We start from the raw sequence: 19753 nt of genomic DNA, 5'->3' as shown, positions 1-19753 counted from the left end.
CAGCTCACACTCATCCGCCAAAGTTTGGGATCTGGTAACCGAGCCATCTGATAGCCCGCCGCTGAGAATGATAAGGCGTGGATCAAATCAAATCATATACCTGCAATGCGATGCCTAGGCTACTGTACAGTCGTATATGTTGCCCTGCTGACCGCGACTCCTAGTGGCAGCGCTGCCTTGATGGAACTGGAAGGCTGGAGAAGACAGCAACAGAGACTCAGGAGGAACACTGCCAGTGGCTACCACCACCACTACCACTACCACTTACACATGCCCCACCAGCAATAAAATTATGTGATTCCAGGATTGATCAGCCATCAAACAACCCACGGTCAACGAACAACAATGCAACCATATAAAGGATTTTTTTTTTTTTTTTTTTTGCTTACAAAAGGCCATTCATTACTTAATAACTTCAATTGTCAACTCTGTCAGACAGAATAATAAGCATGATATATTAATATATTCAGTCCAACAAAGGTTTAAAGTCCTCAGGCCATTTTTTTTTATTACCACTGGGTTGCTGAAACACATCCTTTAATGTACCAGTGGTAATTAAAAGAAAAAATATATATTTTGAGTGCTAGAAACTAGCAAAGATTTGCCCTTGCACTTGGGCGTTAGATATGCCCCCTCATGTATTTGACAAATATAATACATGTATGTTTAAAAAGAAAACATTGTATAATTTTGGATGTCACACAGTACTGGAAAATAAGAGCACAAAATGAGTAACATCTTACGTCTTAGTGTTAGTATTTTCCCACCAAAAATGTTGCAATGTTACAGTTTAGAGTCTGGGGTGTTGTTAGTTTTTGTCTAAATTCAGTCAGGAATACTACCACACAGTTTCAAATAGATGTTGCAATTTTACAACTGTGGGCCTTAGTTAAGGAGATCGCCCGACGTAGGCCTACAAAAAGGAGATGTCATCGGCCGGCCGAGAAAGAGCCATGATCTGCCCGTTATAAAACACTGCTGGTGGTGACACACACCGCTGGGCAGAAAATAGAGGGTAGCCATGAAGGACACCCTGCCCCTATCCACCCACACCTCCTCGCTAAGGGCAGTCTGGACACCCTGCCCCCATCCACCCACACCTCCTCGCTAAGAGCAGTCTGTTGTGTCTGATGGTGACTTCCACTACTGCGTTTTGCCGCTCAGTGCAGGACACAACCCACCGTCTGCCACAGTTACTGGTCACAAAATCCTGACCCTTTCGGCAGCGGCGGAGCCGCAGTCATGTGTCTCCATTGACCTTTAGCCAGGTAATGTTCTTTTATCTTTTTTTTCTCAGCCAACTGCACACGTTTGGGGGGGTGGGGTTGGAGGGGTCAGTGCCAGGTGGGGAGAGTGTGTGTGCAGCCACAGTCTCAAGGGAGGCAGGATGTATCCCACATTTTCTTGAGTGGGATCCTGCCCTTTCAGGCTCCTTTTCTGTCTGCCAACACAACGGTAAAGGACCCCCCCTCCCCAAACCAATGGGTGACCTAACGATGGCTACCTCCATATTTGTATACCGTCTATAGAGCTGAGGTCCGCGTTTCACACGGGCAATAATGGATGTCGCTCTTCTTGGCACTGTATTTACACAAGTTTTCAACCCCAGCACAGGCCGTCCTATCATCATCTATTCAATGTCAAAATGTTTGCCCGGCACTATTAATGTATCATAGTGTTTTTCTGGCACGCATTGCTTCTTCCATGGAGCTAGATTAGAGCAGACCTTCTGCTGTAAGCACAAGACTTTTTTATGTTCATGCCAGTTAGTCACAAGTTTTCCACAGGGCAACAGCAGCAGAGGTTTGTTTGGACCTGAATTGTGCCTGGACGCCTGACCAAGCCGGAGGTAACACGTGGATATGAACCTGCGACCCTCGTGTTGGTAGGCAGGGAATCTACCGCTACCTTACCCGGACGCCCAGTCACACTGACCTTTAACTTTGACCTTTGACCACCAATATCTAATCATTTCATCCTTGAGTCCAAGTGGACGTTTGAGCCAAATTTGAAGAAATCCCCTCAAGGCGTTCCTGAGATATCTCATTAACGAACATGAAACGGGCAGTTGTGAGGTCAGTGACCTTTAAGTTTGACCTTTGACCACCAAACTCTAATCAGTTCATCCTTGAGTCCATGTAGATTAGGGATGGGCATTTTGAATCAATTTCCATAATCGAAATTCGGGAAAATGAACGATCAATTATCGATAATATTAATAATAATATATATATTTATTTATTTTATTTAAAAATATATATATATATTTTTTTTATATATATTTATATATATTTTTTTATATTTTATATTTTTATTTTTTCCTCAATCACATTGATCAGGTGTTAACGATATGTATTGGGCAGCATATCCGTCGCGATGAGGTTGCAGACGGCCTCGGTGATCTTTTCTGCACGCCGCCGGCCATCACATCTCCTAGCGCTATTACACCGAAGTGATGGTAGGCTGAGAGCTTGTTAACCAGGCTCGGATATACGCTGTTCAAGTGGTGAATCATTGGCGTCTTAGCCGTGCTGTACTTATAAACGGCATCACAGTTCTTGCAATGAACAATGTCGTCTTTTAACTGGAAATGGTCCCACACAAAACTTTGCTTCGCTCGCTTCATTTCCTCGTCTGGGCTGGCTGAGTGCTGAGCTGTTCTCACCTCAGCCAGCCCAGTGAGACCACGCCCATAGCCCCACCCAGAGGTGTTCTGTTACTCTGTCTCATAGTCCCATTGCGCCCTCACCTGGTTGCGACCACGTAGTGAAATCCAATCTTATAGTTTCAGCACATGTAGGCCTATTTGATTTTATAAAAATATATATATAAAAAATTATCCACATGATCGAATTAATATCTTAACGATCAATTATCGATTTTCGATTATTGATGAACATCCCTAATGTAGATGTTTGAAGAAATTCCGTAAAGGCGTTGCTGAGATATCGCGTTAACAAGCAGCAGATGGACGGACAACCCGAAAACATAATGCATCCGGCCAGCCATGTGTTGTCTATGTATCTCAAGTAACTTGTGCACTAACTACACCAAGTTCATTTCCTTCTATGTGCAAACATACTTTAGCCAAATAAAGAATTCTTAAATTTGAGTTATGATGGACTCTTCTAACACTGTTAATACAGTACAACTTCTAATGATGTAAATAAAGTGGTGATCGTATTGTGGAGATCTGTGCCCCAACAGTCCAATCACTTTTATAACCCTTGGCACACAATCTTCATGGTTTAATACAGCAGCTGTTTCCAATTGATGAGTTTAATTGGTTGAGAGGCCAACACCACTGATACCTCAACATTTTCATATATAGAAAAAATAAATAGATACCTATGGTGAAGATATGTCTGTGGGTAATATGTTGCACCCAGTACTGGACAATGGAGGTTAATGAAGACTATAGGAGAAACTAAAAGTACCCTATAGTTGCAGAATCTTCTCATTTTCTACCCAAAAATGTGCAGTATAGGCTCTCTGCTATGTGTGCTGCAAAGGAATAATGGGGGATGAAAAGTGAATTCTCTGGTGTGCAAAAATTCTTCAACCTGTTAAATGAAGTTAATTGCTCCTTCTGCAGCTCGCACCACTCTGCACTGAGTATTCCTTTAGAAAACACGTTCACAAGACAAACTCATTTCATTTCTCTCTTAAAGGGATAGTTCGGATTATTGGACATAAAGTTGTATTAACTCCATACCAGTTGTAGAGCATAGCCTATGGGGAGCTGACTTGCTGATCCATGAGTCCCGTGGGCGGAGGAGCTCTAGCTTGATCTGAGTGGAGAAAAACGGACATTCTAGGGTCACGGAGTTATCAAGTTTTACTCCTAATGAAAACATGCATGTGTTATGACATCTCATTTCAACAATAGAGGGGCAAAGCGACCGCCTACTTCCTGCTTCAGCACTGTACCAGAGAGGCCATTTACACCTGGCGTTAACATGCGTTTTCTGCAATCTGATTGCAATCAGATTGTATTTTATCACTTCAGCCTGATTCCATTTACACCTGGCGTTAACATGCGTTTTCTGCAATCTGATTGCAATCAGATTGCAGAAATGGTTGTCCTCTCAATCCGCATAAAGTTGCTGTATCCAGATTGAGAGGACACATTGCATTTACACTTGCGTTCAATGTGTACACAATGCATCCCTGACCACCTCCGGAGGTGGTTTGGCCGATCAGATTGCAATCCCTTTTGGGGGTGTTTACACCTGGCATTTCAAGTGATAAAACACAATCTGATTGCAATCTGATCACAGAAAACACATGTTAACGCCAGGTGTAAATGGCCTCAGAGATTTTCATCCGTCATTTATTTTCCCATACACATTTTGTAAAATGTGTATAAAAATAGTTTTACTGGTTCAAACCAAACGGTACAGATATATTTAGAAACAGGAGAGATCGCTTAACATTTCACTGGGACCAAAACGTAAAAAAAATGCGGGTTTAAAGAAAATATTTTTTCAATGTTTTTTTAGGTTTTGGTCCCACTGAAATGTTCTATGGTCTCTCCTGATTATAGCGTTAGCTGAACTGTTTGGTTCGACGAAGTAAAACTATTTTATAAGCATTTTACAAAATGTCTTTGGGAAAATAAATGGCGGATGAAAATCTCTGGTACAGTGCTGAAGCAGGAAGTGACGTTCCACTTTGCCTCTCTATGAAACCGCAATCTTGCTGTTGATCAGACTGCGCTATTTATTTGCACTGCATCCGCGGTGGTCATCACTAACACTGTGTACAGGTGTTTCAGACACAGCGCGCTCTGTAAACAGGCTATTAAAACATACTAAACATGTCTGACTATGAAAGCGATGAAGATATGCTGTTTACGCCAGATTTGAGGGGATGTCTTTAAGAACCTGAATACACACAGATGAGGAACTTGTCAGATCGACCTAGAATGGGCAGAGAGAGAGAGGAGAGAGAGAGAGGCGGCGCAAGAAGACGCAGATCAACAGAGTTGGAGAGCTACTGCTGCTGAGTAGCCTATATAGACTATGTATTTATTTATTTATTTATTTTTAACTGACAACATTGTTAGATTTAGGTACTATAGTCTCTCGTACCATGGGTTTTGGCACAGCAGTGCTCTTCAGTACATGGGTTTTCCTCTGCTCTGGACGTGGAGCATCCTTTTATATGTGAAATGAGCACCGTACATTCAATTGTTTTGCAAAACTGCAAAAACTTTAAAACTAATTAAACCCTACTCCTCCCATATTTTTTCTAAAAAACAAACTGATCAGAAAAATGACCACTTGCACAGGCATTAGCATGATAATGACTATCTAAAAATGATACAAACCACCTTTAAAAAAAAAAAAAAGAAAAAAAAATCATCCGACGTATACTGTGATTATTTCGGTTTTGATTTTCCCATCCACTAACATGAGGAGGCGGGCCTCGTGACCCAATACTGGATTCAACCGCCAGAGCGGCGATCTAACATGCAGCGGCTTCACTGAACTAGTGTGATGCCCAGTCCATCTTATGATGGGTCCATGGTTGCAACTAGCAGTCTATGGTGCACTTGCAAGGCGGTGAAACCACTGTTTTTCTTTTACTTGTTTATTAACCAGTTTTCTTTATATCCCATGCATTAAGCGTTACATTTCAGCTGTATAGGGTTGTCGCCAGAATGAACCGTTTGCCCCATGGATCTTTCGGTCCGTCCAGAGTGCCAGAGATGCTATGGCACTTCAGCATCAGTGCGTCTCCAGGCCGGGTCCCGTCAATCACCGTGAATCTGCCCAGACTTCCCCATGGGGGGAAAAGATGGTCGCCATCTGAGGACATCATCACCGGCCGGCACCGTATCTTTTCATTCAAATAGCTACTAATAATGCTTGCATTCCCATGAATTATTGGCTCGTAATTCTGAAATAATTGTCCCTGAAAGGGCTGAGAGCGTTGAAGCTATTATCATAAGAATCTTGCATCGGGTGAATTCTGTCTGCCTCTCCAGCTAGCGATCCTGTCCATGTGTCATATCGTTTATTTTCAGCTCATCAATCTCATCACGTGATGACTGCTGACCCATACAGCATCGCAGCTAAGCCCAAAATCAGGGGAAAGACCGCTCAGGCCCCAGACCGGCCCCCGGCTCCCCTGTTCCTCACCGCACCTCGTCACCACATGACAAGATCCTGGTTCGTCCTGCACCTCAAGCGGACGCTCCAGAAGTGCAACCTCCCGACGAAGAACTTCTCCAGCCACTCCTTCAGGATCGGAGCGGCCACCTCAGCCGCCGTGCAAGGAGTGTCCTCCGCCTCCCTCCAGTAAACGGGCCGCCGGTCTTCATCAGCATTCTCCAGCTACATCCGCCCGGAGCGGGTGGCCATACCGGCGGCCCAAAGGACCCTCCTCCCTTCATCGGCAAGCATGGCAACGAACAGTGTCCCAGACGTCCGTGCCAAATAATGTCTCGTTGGTGGTGGCTCCCCGAAAAGCACGGCGCCCAGTAAGGCGCAGTAAATCTCCCGGTTATTTTTTGGGGGAAAGAGAGAGAGCCAGAGAAAGTCAGGGGGGAAAGAGAGAGAGCCAGAGAAAGTCAGGGTCAGTCAGAAGGCCAAGTCAGGGGGCCAAGAAGGCCAAGTTAAAATGGTGAGGCGCCAAGGCGGCCAAGTAGGCCAAGCTGGGAAGCGCCAAGTCAGGTAAAATAAAGGTGAGGCGCCATGGCGGCCAGGAAGGCCAAGCCGGGAAGAGCCAAGTCAGGTAAGGCGCCATGGCGGCCAGGAAGGCCAAGCCGGGAAGCGCCTTAAGTCAGGTAAGGCGCCATGGCGGCCAGGAAGGCCAAGCCGGGAAGCGCTTTAAGTCAGGTAAGGCGCCATGGCGGCCAGGAAGGCCAAGCCGGGAAGCGCCTTAAGTCAGGTAAGGCGCCATGGCGGCCAGGAAGGCCAAGCCGGGAAGCGCCTTAAGTCAGGTAAGCCCGACCGAGTTGGGAGCGCCAGCCGCAAATAGCTGTAAGTCGCTAAAAAGGTCGAAGGCCGGAAAAGTACAATCGCGAGGCGCCAAGGCGGCCAGGTAGGCCAAGCTGGGAAGCGCTATCGCGAGGTGCCCGACCGAGTTGGGAGCGCCAGCCGCAAATAGCTGTAAGTCGCTAAAAAGGTCGAAGGCCGGAAAAGTACAATTTTTGGGGGGGATAGAGAAAGAGAGAGCCGGAGAAAGTCAGGGTAGTTGCGCCAAGGGGGGGGGATAGAGAAAGAGAGAGCCGGAGAAAGTCAGGGTAGTTGCGCCAAGGCAGCCAAGTAGGCCAAGCCGGGAAGCGCCAAGCTAAACATTAATGTACCGGGAAGAGAGAGAGAGTCGAGAGAGAGAGTCAGGGTCAGTCAGAAGGCCAAGTCGTGCGGCGCGCAAGGCCCGACCGAGTTGGGAAGCGCCAGCCGCAAGTAGGGGGATCAAGATCGAAGGCCCGTCCGGGTTTGGGAAGCGCCAGCCGCGAGTAGCCGTAAGTCGTTAAAAAAGGTTGAAGGCCAGAAAAGGCCAGAAAAGTACAATCAACTACTAATGTACCAAGATCGAAGGCCCGACCGAGTTGGGAGCGCCAGCCGCAAATAGCTGTAAGTCGCTAAAAGGTCGAAGGCCAGAAAAGTTCAATCAACTACCGGTGCCCGCAGATCTCAATTAACCTCCGGTAATCAGATCTTCCTTTTGGGGGATCTCCTAGCCTATGCAGATGCCCTCCTCTTGCCTCAAGAGCAGCGCCACTGGCTAATGGAGTCATGCGCCAAAGTATTTGCCATGCATGCCGATCGCTAAATAAAGTTTGTTAAATCCTACCAACTGGCCTCTCATGATTGAAGTGAGGTCTCTAGACCATATTTCAAGCTGAAGGCCATTCGTGCATAATCTAATCCGATCACCCCCTGACGTCAGTCAAGTTCTAGTATGACGTGGTCAGTCAAAGTCTTAGTATGACGTCCGTAATGACGTCAGATATGACGTCAGTTAATTCTCATATATATAGCAAGGGTTCTACGTCACCTCTCTCTCTCTGGCCGATCATAGCAGCAGCAGCTTCACGGCAGTCCATCTCCCCTGAGCCGTCCTCCGAAGCGTTGTTTTGCCCCACCCACCTCCCCAGTCCGCCACCAACGAGTCGTGACTCCTGATCCCCCACTGGGGGGGGATCTCCTAGCCTATGCAGATGCCCTCCTCTTGCCTCAAGAGCAGCGCCACTGGCTAATGGAGTCATGCGCCAAAGTATTTGCCATGCATGCCGATCGCTAAATAAAGTTTGTTAAATCCTACCAACTGGCCTCTCATGATTGAAGTGAGGTCTCTAGACCATATTTCAAGCTGAAGGCCATTCGTGCATAATCTAATCCGATCACCCCCTGACGTCAGTCAAGTTCTAGTATGACGTGGTCAGTCAAAGTCTTAGTATGACGTCCGTAATGACGTCAGATATGACGTCAGTTAATTCTCATATATATAGCAAGGGTTCTACGTCACCTCTCTCTCTCTGGCCGATCATAGCAGCAGCAGCTTCACGGCAGTCCATCTCCCCTGAGCCGTCCTCCGAAGCGTTGTTTTGCCCCACCCACCTCCCCAGTCCGCCACCAACGAGTCGTGACTCCTGATCCCCCACTGGGGGGGGATCTCCTAGCCTATGCAGATGCCCTCCTCTTGCCTCAAGAGCAGCGCCACTGGCTAATGGAGTCATGCGCCAAAGTATTTGCCATGCATGCCGATCGCTAAATAAAGTTCGTTAAATCCTGCCAACTGGCCTCTCATGATTGAAATAATAATGTCAACTAATCAATACTGATGCTGTATGTTAATAGATAGAGTGTGGATAATACAGTAGCCTCAGTGTTGGGCAGTAGCTTGCTACAAGTAGCGAAGCTACATAGCTTAACTACATTTCTCAGTAGCTTGGTGGTAGCTTCACTACATTTGAACCAAGTAGCTTTTTCAGTAGCTAAGCTATTTATAGACCCAAGTAGCTTGTAGCTTCCCGCAAAAGCTACAAGCTACTCACCAGAGAAAATCCATGAGCAAAGCACGCAGTGGAGATTTCTGCTGCGGTTTGGATTAAACAGGAGGAGACATTGCATGTCAAGTGTGCCAGTGTAGCAAATAAAGCACTTCCAGTTCCATTATGACGGACAACAAGTGTTGTTGTCTCATCCTTGCTTTTTAGCATCCTTGCCTCTCTTGCAGCAAGACCCCGCACTACTCTGCCTCTGATTGGGTTGGGTTTAGGCAATGAAGACTGACGATTGGTTAAGGGTGGGGCAAATTATGTCATGTGCTGGCGAAGTCACATCAGCAACGAACTTTGAAAGATGGCAGAGCCCCAGAGGGAGGCACTGGCAGTGATGAAGAAGACGTTCAGGTTTTATTGTCTGTTTTTGAATATTGTGCCAGTGAGAGTTTCAGTGTGTTTTATAATATAATAAACAATCAAAATAAGATTTTTTTTGCCTGCCTATTTGTTTGGTGGAAAGTTGTTCTTTGACATGAAGTTGATTCAATGTGAGAAAAAAAGTAGCTTTGATGTAGCAAGCTGCTTTTGCCATGTTGCTCGTAGCTTAGCTTGCTACATTTCACTGGGGATAGCTTCAATGTAGTTTAGCTATATTTAATCGAGAGTAACTGATAGCTTAGCTTACTACATTTTCCAAGTAGCTTGCCCATCACTGAGTAGCCTACATGCTTTGAATCCCTTAGTTTTAGCTATGCAGTGTTCTAAGCAGACTGGATGGCATGTTTATGTTTATGTTTATTTGCACATTAAAGGAAAACAGTAACAAAACTAGAACGACCGCAACGCGGACTTATGCCTCCGCCATGAGTTAATTCTGGAGTCCAAATCGCCATTTGAGGCAAATTGGAAGAGATTCCGTCAAGGCGCTCCGGTGATGTTGCGTTACAGAGCTTGGAAATTGGGTGTGTGAGAGGTCACAGTGACCTTGAACTTTGACCACCAAAATGTAATCAGTTCATCCTTGAGTCCAAGTCGATGTTTGAGACAAGTTTGATTAAATTCCGTCAAGGCATTCCTGAGATATCGCGTTAACAAGCTTGAAAATGGCGCTCGAGAGCTCACCTTGACCTTTGACCTTTGACCACCAAAACCTAATCAGATCATCCTTGAGTCTAAGGCGATGTTTGAGGCAAATTTAATGAAATTCCGTCAAGGCATTCGTGAGATATCGCGTTAACAAGCTTGAAAATGGCGTTTGAGAGGTCACAGTGACCTTGACCTTTGACTTTTGACCACCAAAATGTAATCAGTTCATCCTTGAGTCCAAGTCGATGTTTGAGACAAGTTTGATTAAATTCCGTCAAGGCATTCCTGAGATATCGCGTTAACAAGCTTGAAAATGGCGTTCAAGAGGTCACAGTGACCTTGACCTTTGACCACCAAAATCTAATCAGTTCATCCTTGAGTCCAAGTCGATGTTTGAGACAAGTTTGATTAAATTCCGTCAAGGCATTCCTGAGATATCGCGTTAACAAGCTTGAAAATGGCATTCGAGAGGTCACAGTGACCTTGACCTTTGACCTTTGACCACCAAAATCTAATCAGATCATCCTTGAGCCTAAGTGAATGTTTAAGGCGAATCTGATGAAATTCCGTCCAAGCGTTCCTCAGATATCGCGTTAACAAGCTTGAAAATGGCGTTCGAGAGGTCACAGTGACCTTGACCTTTGACCACCAAAATCTAATCAGATCATCCTTGAGCCTAAGTGAATGTTTAAGGCGAATCTGATGAAATTCCGTCCAAGCGTTCCTCAGATATCGCGTTAAGCTTGAAAATGGCGTTCGAGAGGTCACAGTGACCTTGACCTTTGACCTTTGACCACCAAAATCTAATCAGATCATCCTTGAGCCTAAGTGAATGTTTAAGGCGAATCTGATGAAATTCCGTCCAAGCGTTCCTCAGATATCGCGTTAACAAGCTTGAAAATGGCGTTCGAGAGGTCACAGTGACCTTGACCTTTGACCTTTGACCACCAAAATCTAATCAGATCATCCTTGAGCCTAAGTGAATGTTTAAGGCGAATCTGATGAAATTCCGTCCAGGCGTTCCTCAGATATCGCGTTAACAAACATCGTACGGACGTACGGACAGCCGTACGTACGTACGGACGGACGGACAACCCGGATCCATAATGCCTCCGGCCTGGCTATCGCCGGCGGAGGCATAATAAAAAATGTTTACAACATTGGAGAAAAAAAAACATGTGCAGGTGAGATAGAAACCCACTACGGGTTTATATAAAGATCTCACCTCAAGAGAAAAACATAATAATACAAGTTACTCAATTAACATTGAACAAACATTACAATGCAATGATAACTCAGATTAGTGAAATAAAAAAATAAAAAATAAAAAATAGGAATAAAAAGAGAAATAAAAATGAGAATGAGGTTTAGACCTCTCTCAGAAATGCCATAGCTCACTCAGTGCCAAATTTACCAGACATTAGAAAACCTTTTAGTTTCTTTTTGTACACAGACAGGGATAGAGAAACAGTCAATAAATGTAAGTTTGAATTCCATATTTTGGCTCCATGATATTTTAACGAAAATTGACCTCTGGATGTACGATACAATGGTATATTAAGGTTATTGCTTTGTCTAGTAGGATAAGAATGAATTTGTGAATTACAGATGAAAAATGATTTACAATTTTCTGGTAAGTCAGTACTCATGTACTTCAATTTGAAAATGAAAATGCAGGTTTGAAAAATGTTGATATCAAAAATTGACATCACACCACATTTACAAAAGAGCGCGGCAGTTTCAGCATACGGCTTTGAAAATGTTGCTAGTCTAACAAAACGTTTTTGTAGCAATAAAAGTTTATGCAAATGAGTGGGGAAGGTACTAGCCCAAACAATATTACAGTATGAAAGGTATGGGAATATTAGACTGTAATATAAAGTTAGAAGACAGGAGAAATTAAGAAGTCCACAAATCCTTCTAATAATTCCAAGGGATTTTGTGATCTTCTTACAGACCTGGCTGATATGGTCTTTCCAGGTGAGTTTCTCATCGATCAGGACTCCTAGAAACCTGGTGGATGAGACTTTACTAATTTCAACACCATCAATAGATATTTTAAATAATTCCGAATTATAATTCATTTTACCAGCAAATATCATAAAATTTGATTTTTTTTACATTTAAAGCCAATGTATTGGATTGAAACCATTTGGAATACCTGAGAAGACCAATGTTTACCTCATTCATAAGGACAGTTACATTTTTATTGGACATCAATAAGTTTGTGTCGTCTGCGAATAATATTGGAAACATAGTATCCGATACTGCTGCAAGATCGTTTATGAATATAAGAAAAAGTAAAGGCCCCAAGATTGAGCCTTGAGGCACCCACACTGAATTTTAGCCTTGTTCGACTCTATACCATTAAAAGTAACATATTGTTCTCTATTATATTATAAACATAATTATTAAGCCACCAGAAGATATTGCCATGAAAACCATATGCATACAGTTTTGAAACCAAGATGTCATGATTAACCGAATCAAAAGCTTTTGAGAGATCCAAAAAAATACCACAAGCAAATTCCTTTTTTTCCAAAGCAGTGTGAATCCTGTCCACTAGCTGTAGAAGGGCCATGTAAGCCGAGTGGTTTTTGCGGAATCCGTACTGGTGTTCATGCAGCAGATGATAGAACGCTCACCCATAAGAGACTTGAGACTTGACTTGAACTTGTGACCAAAGACGTGAGACTTGACTTGGACTATAGCTAAAAGACTTGAGACTTGACTTGGACTCTAGCTCAAAGACCTGAGACTTGCCTGGCCAAGATCCATTGCTGCGCAGCAGCTATAATTATTTCTTATATTTCTATATAGAAACAGTGAGCACACGCTGTAAATAATTAAGCACCCTCTTATCTCCCCCAGCCGTCTGTCTGCAGCCACTACTGGGTGTCCCTTGCCACTCTGGACAGACAGACAGCGCTTCAATGATACTATTATTAAGATATAAATTGCATCTATAAAGGACATTTTACAGGCTGATATTGGAAATTACAATGGCCACTGCACTTAATCCTTGCGCTAAAAGTGAGCAATAATTGTACCTGGGACATTGAGCTGACAGAAAAGGCATGACAGGTCAAACTAACATTTTGCATCTGTGACATTCACTCTGTTTAATCTATTATGTTAGGGCAAGATAACATCAATAGCAATGGAAACCAAACACTTAGTTAATGATCAATTTTGATAGATAAAATGGCTTTAAAAGGAAACCTCTCTGGATGCAAATCCTCACCTTCAACAGCCATGAAGGTGCTTCTGCTTTCGTTGACTGTAACCCTTGCGGCGGGTGAGTATGGGGATTTAAAACTAATAGTCTAGCAGCAAGTCCTTAAAAAAGGCTTTAGTTTTTGAGATACCCCTACCCGAGGTAGAACAAATGACAACAATGATTTTTCTTATCTTTAGGGTCTCCCATTAATGAAATTGATTGTTGTAAAAAAAAAATGGGGGAAAAAATGTTTTTTTGGCTGTTCTTTAGAACTACCCCAATCCCTCAAAAAGAGCCAAATTAGGCCAGTCCGAATAGGGGAAAGGTGACAAAAAAGCCCATAACCTGAGAATGCTCACTCTTTTCCTCATCAGATTTGCTGAGGTATGAACCAGGTGGCTGCCCTACATCACCAAATAGTCAGAAAATGATTTACCTAAAAAGATAATGAATTATAGTCCTGTAAATATAGCTTTAGTTTAGGCGGAAATTGTACTTTGTGGTGATAGGAACATAGGACTCCATCACTTTTCTCTCATTTATCAGAAAAACTGAAATCCCTGAAAAATATACCATTACTGAGTTGTCTAGGGTGCTATTGAACACTGACCAGTAGTTGTATGGAGATATCTGGTACAGTTGTATTGCAAATTAGATTTCTTTAGACATAGGCCTACTACCTCTTCTCTGAAACAGTCAAATTAGGTAATTCCGAATGGCGTAATAGCCTATAGGTTAAGAATGCTCACTCTGATGGTCATCATATTTGGAGAGGGAAATACCAGGTGGCTGAACTACATCACCAAATAGTCAGAATGTGAGTAACCCAATAAAATAAAGTTTATCTAAATTACAAACCGCCTGGAGCGGCTGTAGCTCAGGAGGTAGAGCGGGCACCTTTCCCCTATTCAGACTGGCCTAATTTGGCTCTTTTTCAGGGATTGGGGTAGTTCTAAAGAACACCCAAAAAAACATTTTTTCCCCCAAATTTTTTTTTGACAACAATCAATTTCATTAATGGGAGACCCTAAAGATAAGAAAAATCATTGTTGTCATTTGTTCTACCTCGGATAAGGGTATCTCAAAATCTGAGGGCCCTTTCTGCTAGACTATAAATTAACTTGCAATTTTACTGATTATGACTCTGGGTATAGTTTGTTGACTCAAATATCACTGTACGTAAAGTAAGTAAAACTTTATTTCTATAGCGCCCTTCACAGCACGAGTGCACAGAGTGCTTTACACTGCCATGTAGATGAGTACAGTCAGTGTAGCAATTCTCCACAGAGATTGGGTTTTATAAAAAATTTAAAAGAAAGATTCAAAGTAAAATAAATCAAGGTTTAGGAAAACTATTGTTGTACATGCTGACGAAATGGTACATCCCTATACATTATATATCAAACTAAACCTAGCACAGAAATATACATCGATTTCTTCAATTTTACTAATTTTCTTGTCAGTCATATACAGTTTCGGAAACAAAAAGGCCTATTTACCACTGGAGTTCCTTTACAGCTTATTATTAAAATTATCTTTATATTTGGCCTTTCCATAAATCAAACTAACACCCCATTCCTATTTTGCAGCGGGTTATCTGAATGACGTCAACTTTGGTAAGTTTTTTCTAACATTACATTAAAAATGTGTAAGAATTTAACCCCGTTCAAAAACAGTTTTACAATACAGACGTGAAAAAGACTGCCATGTAAATGTTGAATGTGTCTTGACATCACAAATTTAACATTGCTTTTGTGTGTCCCTGTTTGGAAATGATCTGAAAACTCAAAACAAATACTAAAAGATGATAAATCAATTCAAATAATAATCATCAGTAATGAAAATGTCATATTATCAGCCCCAGAATTTGCTACTGGCAAGACCTACATGTACAAATATGAAGCATTTGTCATGGGCGGTCTGCCGGAGGAAGGTCTAGCACGGGCTGGAGTCAAAGTCAGCAGCAAACTTCTCATCAGTGCTGTGGCCCCAGACACCTTCATGCTGAAGGTAAAGACCATGAATAAGTCTCAAGACAATTCATTATTGATTAATGATAACAGAACAGCTCACTAATCAGGTACAGTATCTCTCTTCATAATGCACAAAACTGTCACTTTTCCTTGTAGCTTATGGAGCCTGAGCTCTTTGAGTACAGTGGCATCTGGCCCAAAGATCCTTTTGTCCCAGCCACCAAGCTCACTTCAGCCCTGGCTGCTCAACTCTTGACACCCATCAAGTTTGAGTATGCTAACGGTGTCGTCCGTAAGCTGTTTGCACCAGCTGGCGTCTCTGCAACTGTGTTGAACGTCTACAGGGGAATCCTGAATATGCTTCAGCTTAACATCAAGAAGACACAGAATGTCTATGAGTTGCAAGAGGTTTGGATAATATTTCTTTTGTATAGTTTCCACCCACAAAACACCACAGTATTTGAGTTCACAAATTCTGTGTACATTTCTGTTAACTAGCCTGGAGTTCAGGGTGTGTGCAAGACCCACTATGTCATCAGTGAAGACACCAAGGCTGATCGCATCTATCTGACCAAGACCAAGGACCTGAACGACTGCCAGATGAGAATCGTTAAGGACATCGGTTTGGCTTACACAGAGAGATGTGTTGAGTGTGAGGCGGTAAGTACTCATTTATTTGAAACTCTACCTATGTACAGCATACTCATAGGAAGTGCTAGTGTGATAACATTGTGTGTCCTGTCTAAACAGAGAGGAAATAGCCTCAAGGGAGCTGCTGCCTATAACTACATCATGAAGCCAGCAGCCACAGGCCTTCTGATCTTGGAAGCAACTGCCACAGAACTCATTCAGTTCTCACCTTTCAACATAATGAATGGTGCTGCACAGATGGAGGCTAAGTATGTGGTTAAAAACATAGTGCAATAAGGAAGTGATATGGACACTATTCACAGCAAAGAAAAGTGTCTCTGCAGATTGTAATTGTTCTCACACATATGAACAGGCAAATCCTGACCTTCCTTGAAATTGTGAAGATCCAAGTGGAGCCTATCATGACTGAATATATTGACCGTGGATACCTGCTCTATGAGTTTGACACTGAGCTGTTACAGACACCCATCCAGCTTATGAGGATCAGCAACGCAGAGGCTCAGGTACTGTCGAAGAGAAAAAAGTTTTGCGCTTATAATTATCATTGACGTCATATCCTCTGGCAACAGATTGCAACATTGTAAGCATTGTATTTCTTGACAGATTGTTGAGATTCTCAACCACCTGGTGACCTTCAATGTGGCCAAGGTCCACGAAGATGCACCCCTGAAATTTATTGAACTCATCCAGATACTGCGTGTGGCTAGATTTGAGAGTATTGAGGCCCTCTGGTCTCAGTTCAAAGCTAGACCCGATTACAGGTACAGTAATACAAGTGTTTATCCAAAACAGAACAAAAGTACAAACATGGATGACCATGGAGAATTACTTTAAATTAAAAAAAAAATCTTTGTATTTAGACACTGGATTCTGAATGCTGTCCCTGCCATTGGAACTCATGTTGCTTTGAGATTCATCAAGGAGAACTTCATTGCTGGTGAACTCACTATTGCTGAAGCCGCTCAAGCTCTGATTGCATCTGTGCACATGGTGACAGCTGACCTGGAGGGCATTAAGCTTGTTGAGGTAAGACAATCCCTTAAGTGGTCATGTCATGTGTATCTACTCTGACTTGAGAATTGGGAAACATAAAACAGTCCATTCTTTTCACAACCCCTCAGGCCCTGGCTTTCAACCACAAGATTCAAGAAAACCCAATTCTGCGTGAAATTGTCATGCTGGGCTATGGTACCATGGTTGCCAAATACTGTGCCGAGAGCCCAGTTTGTCCAGCTGAGTTTGTGAGGGTAAAGTTCTTAAACTGCTTCATTTGGGCATAACTAAAATTATGTTATAATATTAGTGACATGAATGAACATTTAAAATGTAACCTTTTTTTTCTGTACCACCCCACAGCCCATCCATGAACGTGTTGTTGATGCTGTTGCCAAGGGTAAAATTGATGATCTCGTGATTCTTCTCAAAGTTCTCGGTAATGCCGGACATCCTTCTAGTCTTAAGCCAATCATGAAGCTTCTGCCTGGATTTGGCAATGCTGCTGCTGCTCTGCCACATAGAGCTCACACTGCTGCCATTTTCGCCCTGAGGAACATTGCAAAGAAGGAGCCCAGGATGGTAAGACTAAAATTTGTCATACTATTCAATTACTGATAGTTTATATACTCTTGACATATTTCGATTCTGTGCAGTTTTGTCTATAACATGCATCTTTGTGAATTAGATTCAGGAACTTGCTGTTCAGCTGTTCATGGACAAGGCTATCAACACAGAGCTCCGCATGAGTGCTGCTATGTTGTTGTTTGAGACCAAGCTCCCCATGGGTCTGGTGATTACACTTGCCGACGCAGTTATGAAAGAAAGAAATCTGCAGGTTGCTAGCTTTGTCTACTCTTACATGAAGTCCATGACCAGAAGCACTGCCCCTGACTTTGCTGCAGTGTAAGAGTCTGAATAATGATCCTTTTTTAGATCCTTTTTGTTGTTATTGTTGAATAATAGAATCTCATATTAATGTTCTACTTTCAGTGCTACAGCCTGTAATGTTGCTGTGAAGATCCTAAGTCCCAAATTTGAGAGACTCGGCTACAAGTTCACCAAGGCTCTCTATGTTGATGCCTACCTCCGTAAGAGAATAGAAATTTAATATTTTGCCATCAGTGATGTCATGGCAAAATGTGGCTTTGATGGTTCTCATGTTGTTTCTCCAGACCCCTGGATGATGGGTGCTGCTGCCAGTGCTTTCTACATTAATGATGCCGCAACCATTCTGCCAAGAGCTGTTGTAGCCAAAGCACGCACCTACCTGGCTGGAGCTTACGCTGATGTTCTGGAGGTAAGTGAATGGCGTGTTTTGATGTTTTTTGCAGGTTAACAAACGAAATTAAAGGCTAATCAATAATAATATACCGTAGCCTAATACTTGCTATTTTGTAAGCAAAGGTCTTAAGATGGCTCAAACTTTTATTTGGTAAGTATAGTGGCTATTCCCATTTGCGAAGTTTGCGTTGTTCATGGGGTGCACTGCACCCCCTAGTGGCTGTAGTCAAAATGCATAGGGATGTAAATATCTATTTATAACACAGAAGTAATATTTTATTTATTGTAATACCTTGCTCTAGATAAAAGGTAGAATAATTGTGTGACTGTGATCATTTTCAATGTTTATTATAAAACAATATTATTCTGGTCTAATTTCCATTACTGTGGTATAGCAGCCGGATGCAACCGCATGCGCACCCATGACAGGCAATTACAACGCTGTATATTTAAACTGCTGGCTACACTGCTGCTCAGTACTCAAGCACTCATACCGGTAGGTCTCTCCTTTTAGCAGCTTTCTCACTTGTTTAGCCTACATGCTTTTCAGATCTGCTAGTTATAGGCTACTTAATGTTAGCTTGCTACTCTCTCTCGCTCGATCCTCCACGTGTCCTCCAGTCCGAGTCCATGCGGACTCCATAAACTATAAACAGTAGGCTACTAGCCTACTACTAATCCGTGGTGTCCACAGCAGCCCATGTAGTCTAACGTAACGTTAGACCGCCACTTGTGAGTATTATGCGTAGGAAGTGCATGCGCTTAATCAGCTCACGCACGTCAATTGACCTATAGGAGAATCGATCTTATCATTTTGCGTACAGAATGCGCCAGTGCCGAAGTTTGTAGGTGCTCCAGCGCCGGATGTATCGGTTCGGTGCTCAGTGGTTGGAAGGGTGTACTGCAGTTTACAATTTTGAGCATCAGCTCCGGCATGTGAATAAGGGCTTGGTATTGGAAACCACGCACTATTTGGGAATGCCATGGCACCCAAATCTTGGATAACAACATTGTCTTGGATAGGGATGGGTATCGTTAAGGAATTAACGATACTAGTACTCTTATCGATACTCCTTATCGATCCGGTACTTTAACGGTACTCTTATCGGTACTTTTTGTTATTTTTAAGAGAAAAAACCCAGAAACAAATGGGACTGGTTGTTGTCGGTTCTTTTTGTTATTTTTAAGAGGAGAAAGGGGGGTTTGTACTTGGACCAGCAGTAGAGGGAGGAGGGGTGGGAGTAGAGGGAGGAGGGGTGGGACTCGGAGTGGGACTGGGCTGGTTCATTGTAGCTGCAGGCTCAGATTTAACAAAAAAAGTTGCAAAATCTAAATGGGTGCGTTTTTATTATTAATGTAAATATCCTAAAATATCCTTCTACCACACTGTGCCAATACAGTACCAACATTCAGCTAGGGAAACTGAAAGCATAATAAAAATAAAACAAGACAGTATCTGTCTGCTGCACTTCCCCCCAAATCACTAAATATCCTAACCTGACGCTGCCAGATGGACGGTATAGCTCCACATAGGTTTCACTAAACCAGTCGATCTGGGAATGAAGTCACCAGACCCGCTGACGGAGG

General features: G+C 43.0%; 1 protein-coding gene across 1 annotated transcript in view; it reads left to right on the top strand.

The window, feature by feature from the left end:
* Nucleotides 1-19753, top strand: part of LOC310777804 (vitellogenin-like) — a gene marked incomplete at both ends in the record, with an annotated part of 81210 nt that overhangs the window by 46020 nt on the left and 15437 nt on the right. Inside the window, 12 exons of the mRNA XM_083638161.1 lie at nucleotides 15124-15275; nucleotides 15395-15646; nucleotides 15737-15898; nucleotides 15989-16137; nucleotides 16242-16392; nucleotides 16493-16650; nucleotides 16750-16915; nucleotides 17011-17136; nucleotides 17246-17464; nucleotides 17571-17788; nucleotides 17876-17973; nucleotides 18058-18182. Of these exons, the coding sequence (XP_083494287.1) occupies nucleotides 15124-15275; nucleotides 15395-15646; nucleotides 15737-15898; nucleotides 15989-16137; nucleotides 16242-16392; nucleotides 16493-16650; nucleotides 16750-16915; nucleotides 17011-17136; nucleotides 17246-17464; nucleotides 17571-17788; nucleotides 17876-17973; nucleotides 18058-18182 (1976 nt within the window). The remainder of the gene's footprint in view (nucleotides 1-15123; nucleotides 15276-15394; nucleotides 15647-15736; nucleotides 15899-15988; nucleotides 16138-16241; nucleotides 16393-16492; nucleotides 16651-16749; nucleotides 16916-17010; nucleotides 17137-17245; nucleotides 17465-17570; nucleotides 17789-17875; nucleotides 17974-18057; nucleotides 18183-19753) is intronic.

Source organism: Poromitra crassiceps (assembly GCF_964638095.1).
Source record: "Poromitra crassiceps genome assembly, chromosome: 6".
NCBI classification, from domain to species: domain Eukaryota; kingdom Metazoa; phylum Chordata; class Actinopteri; order Beryciformes; family Melamphaidae; genus Poromitra; species Poromitra crassiceps.
This window is presented reverse-complemented; position numbering and strand designations above follow the sequence as displayed.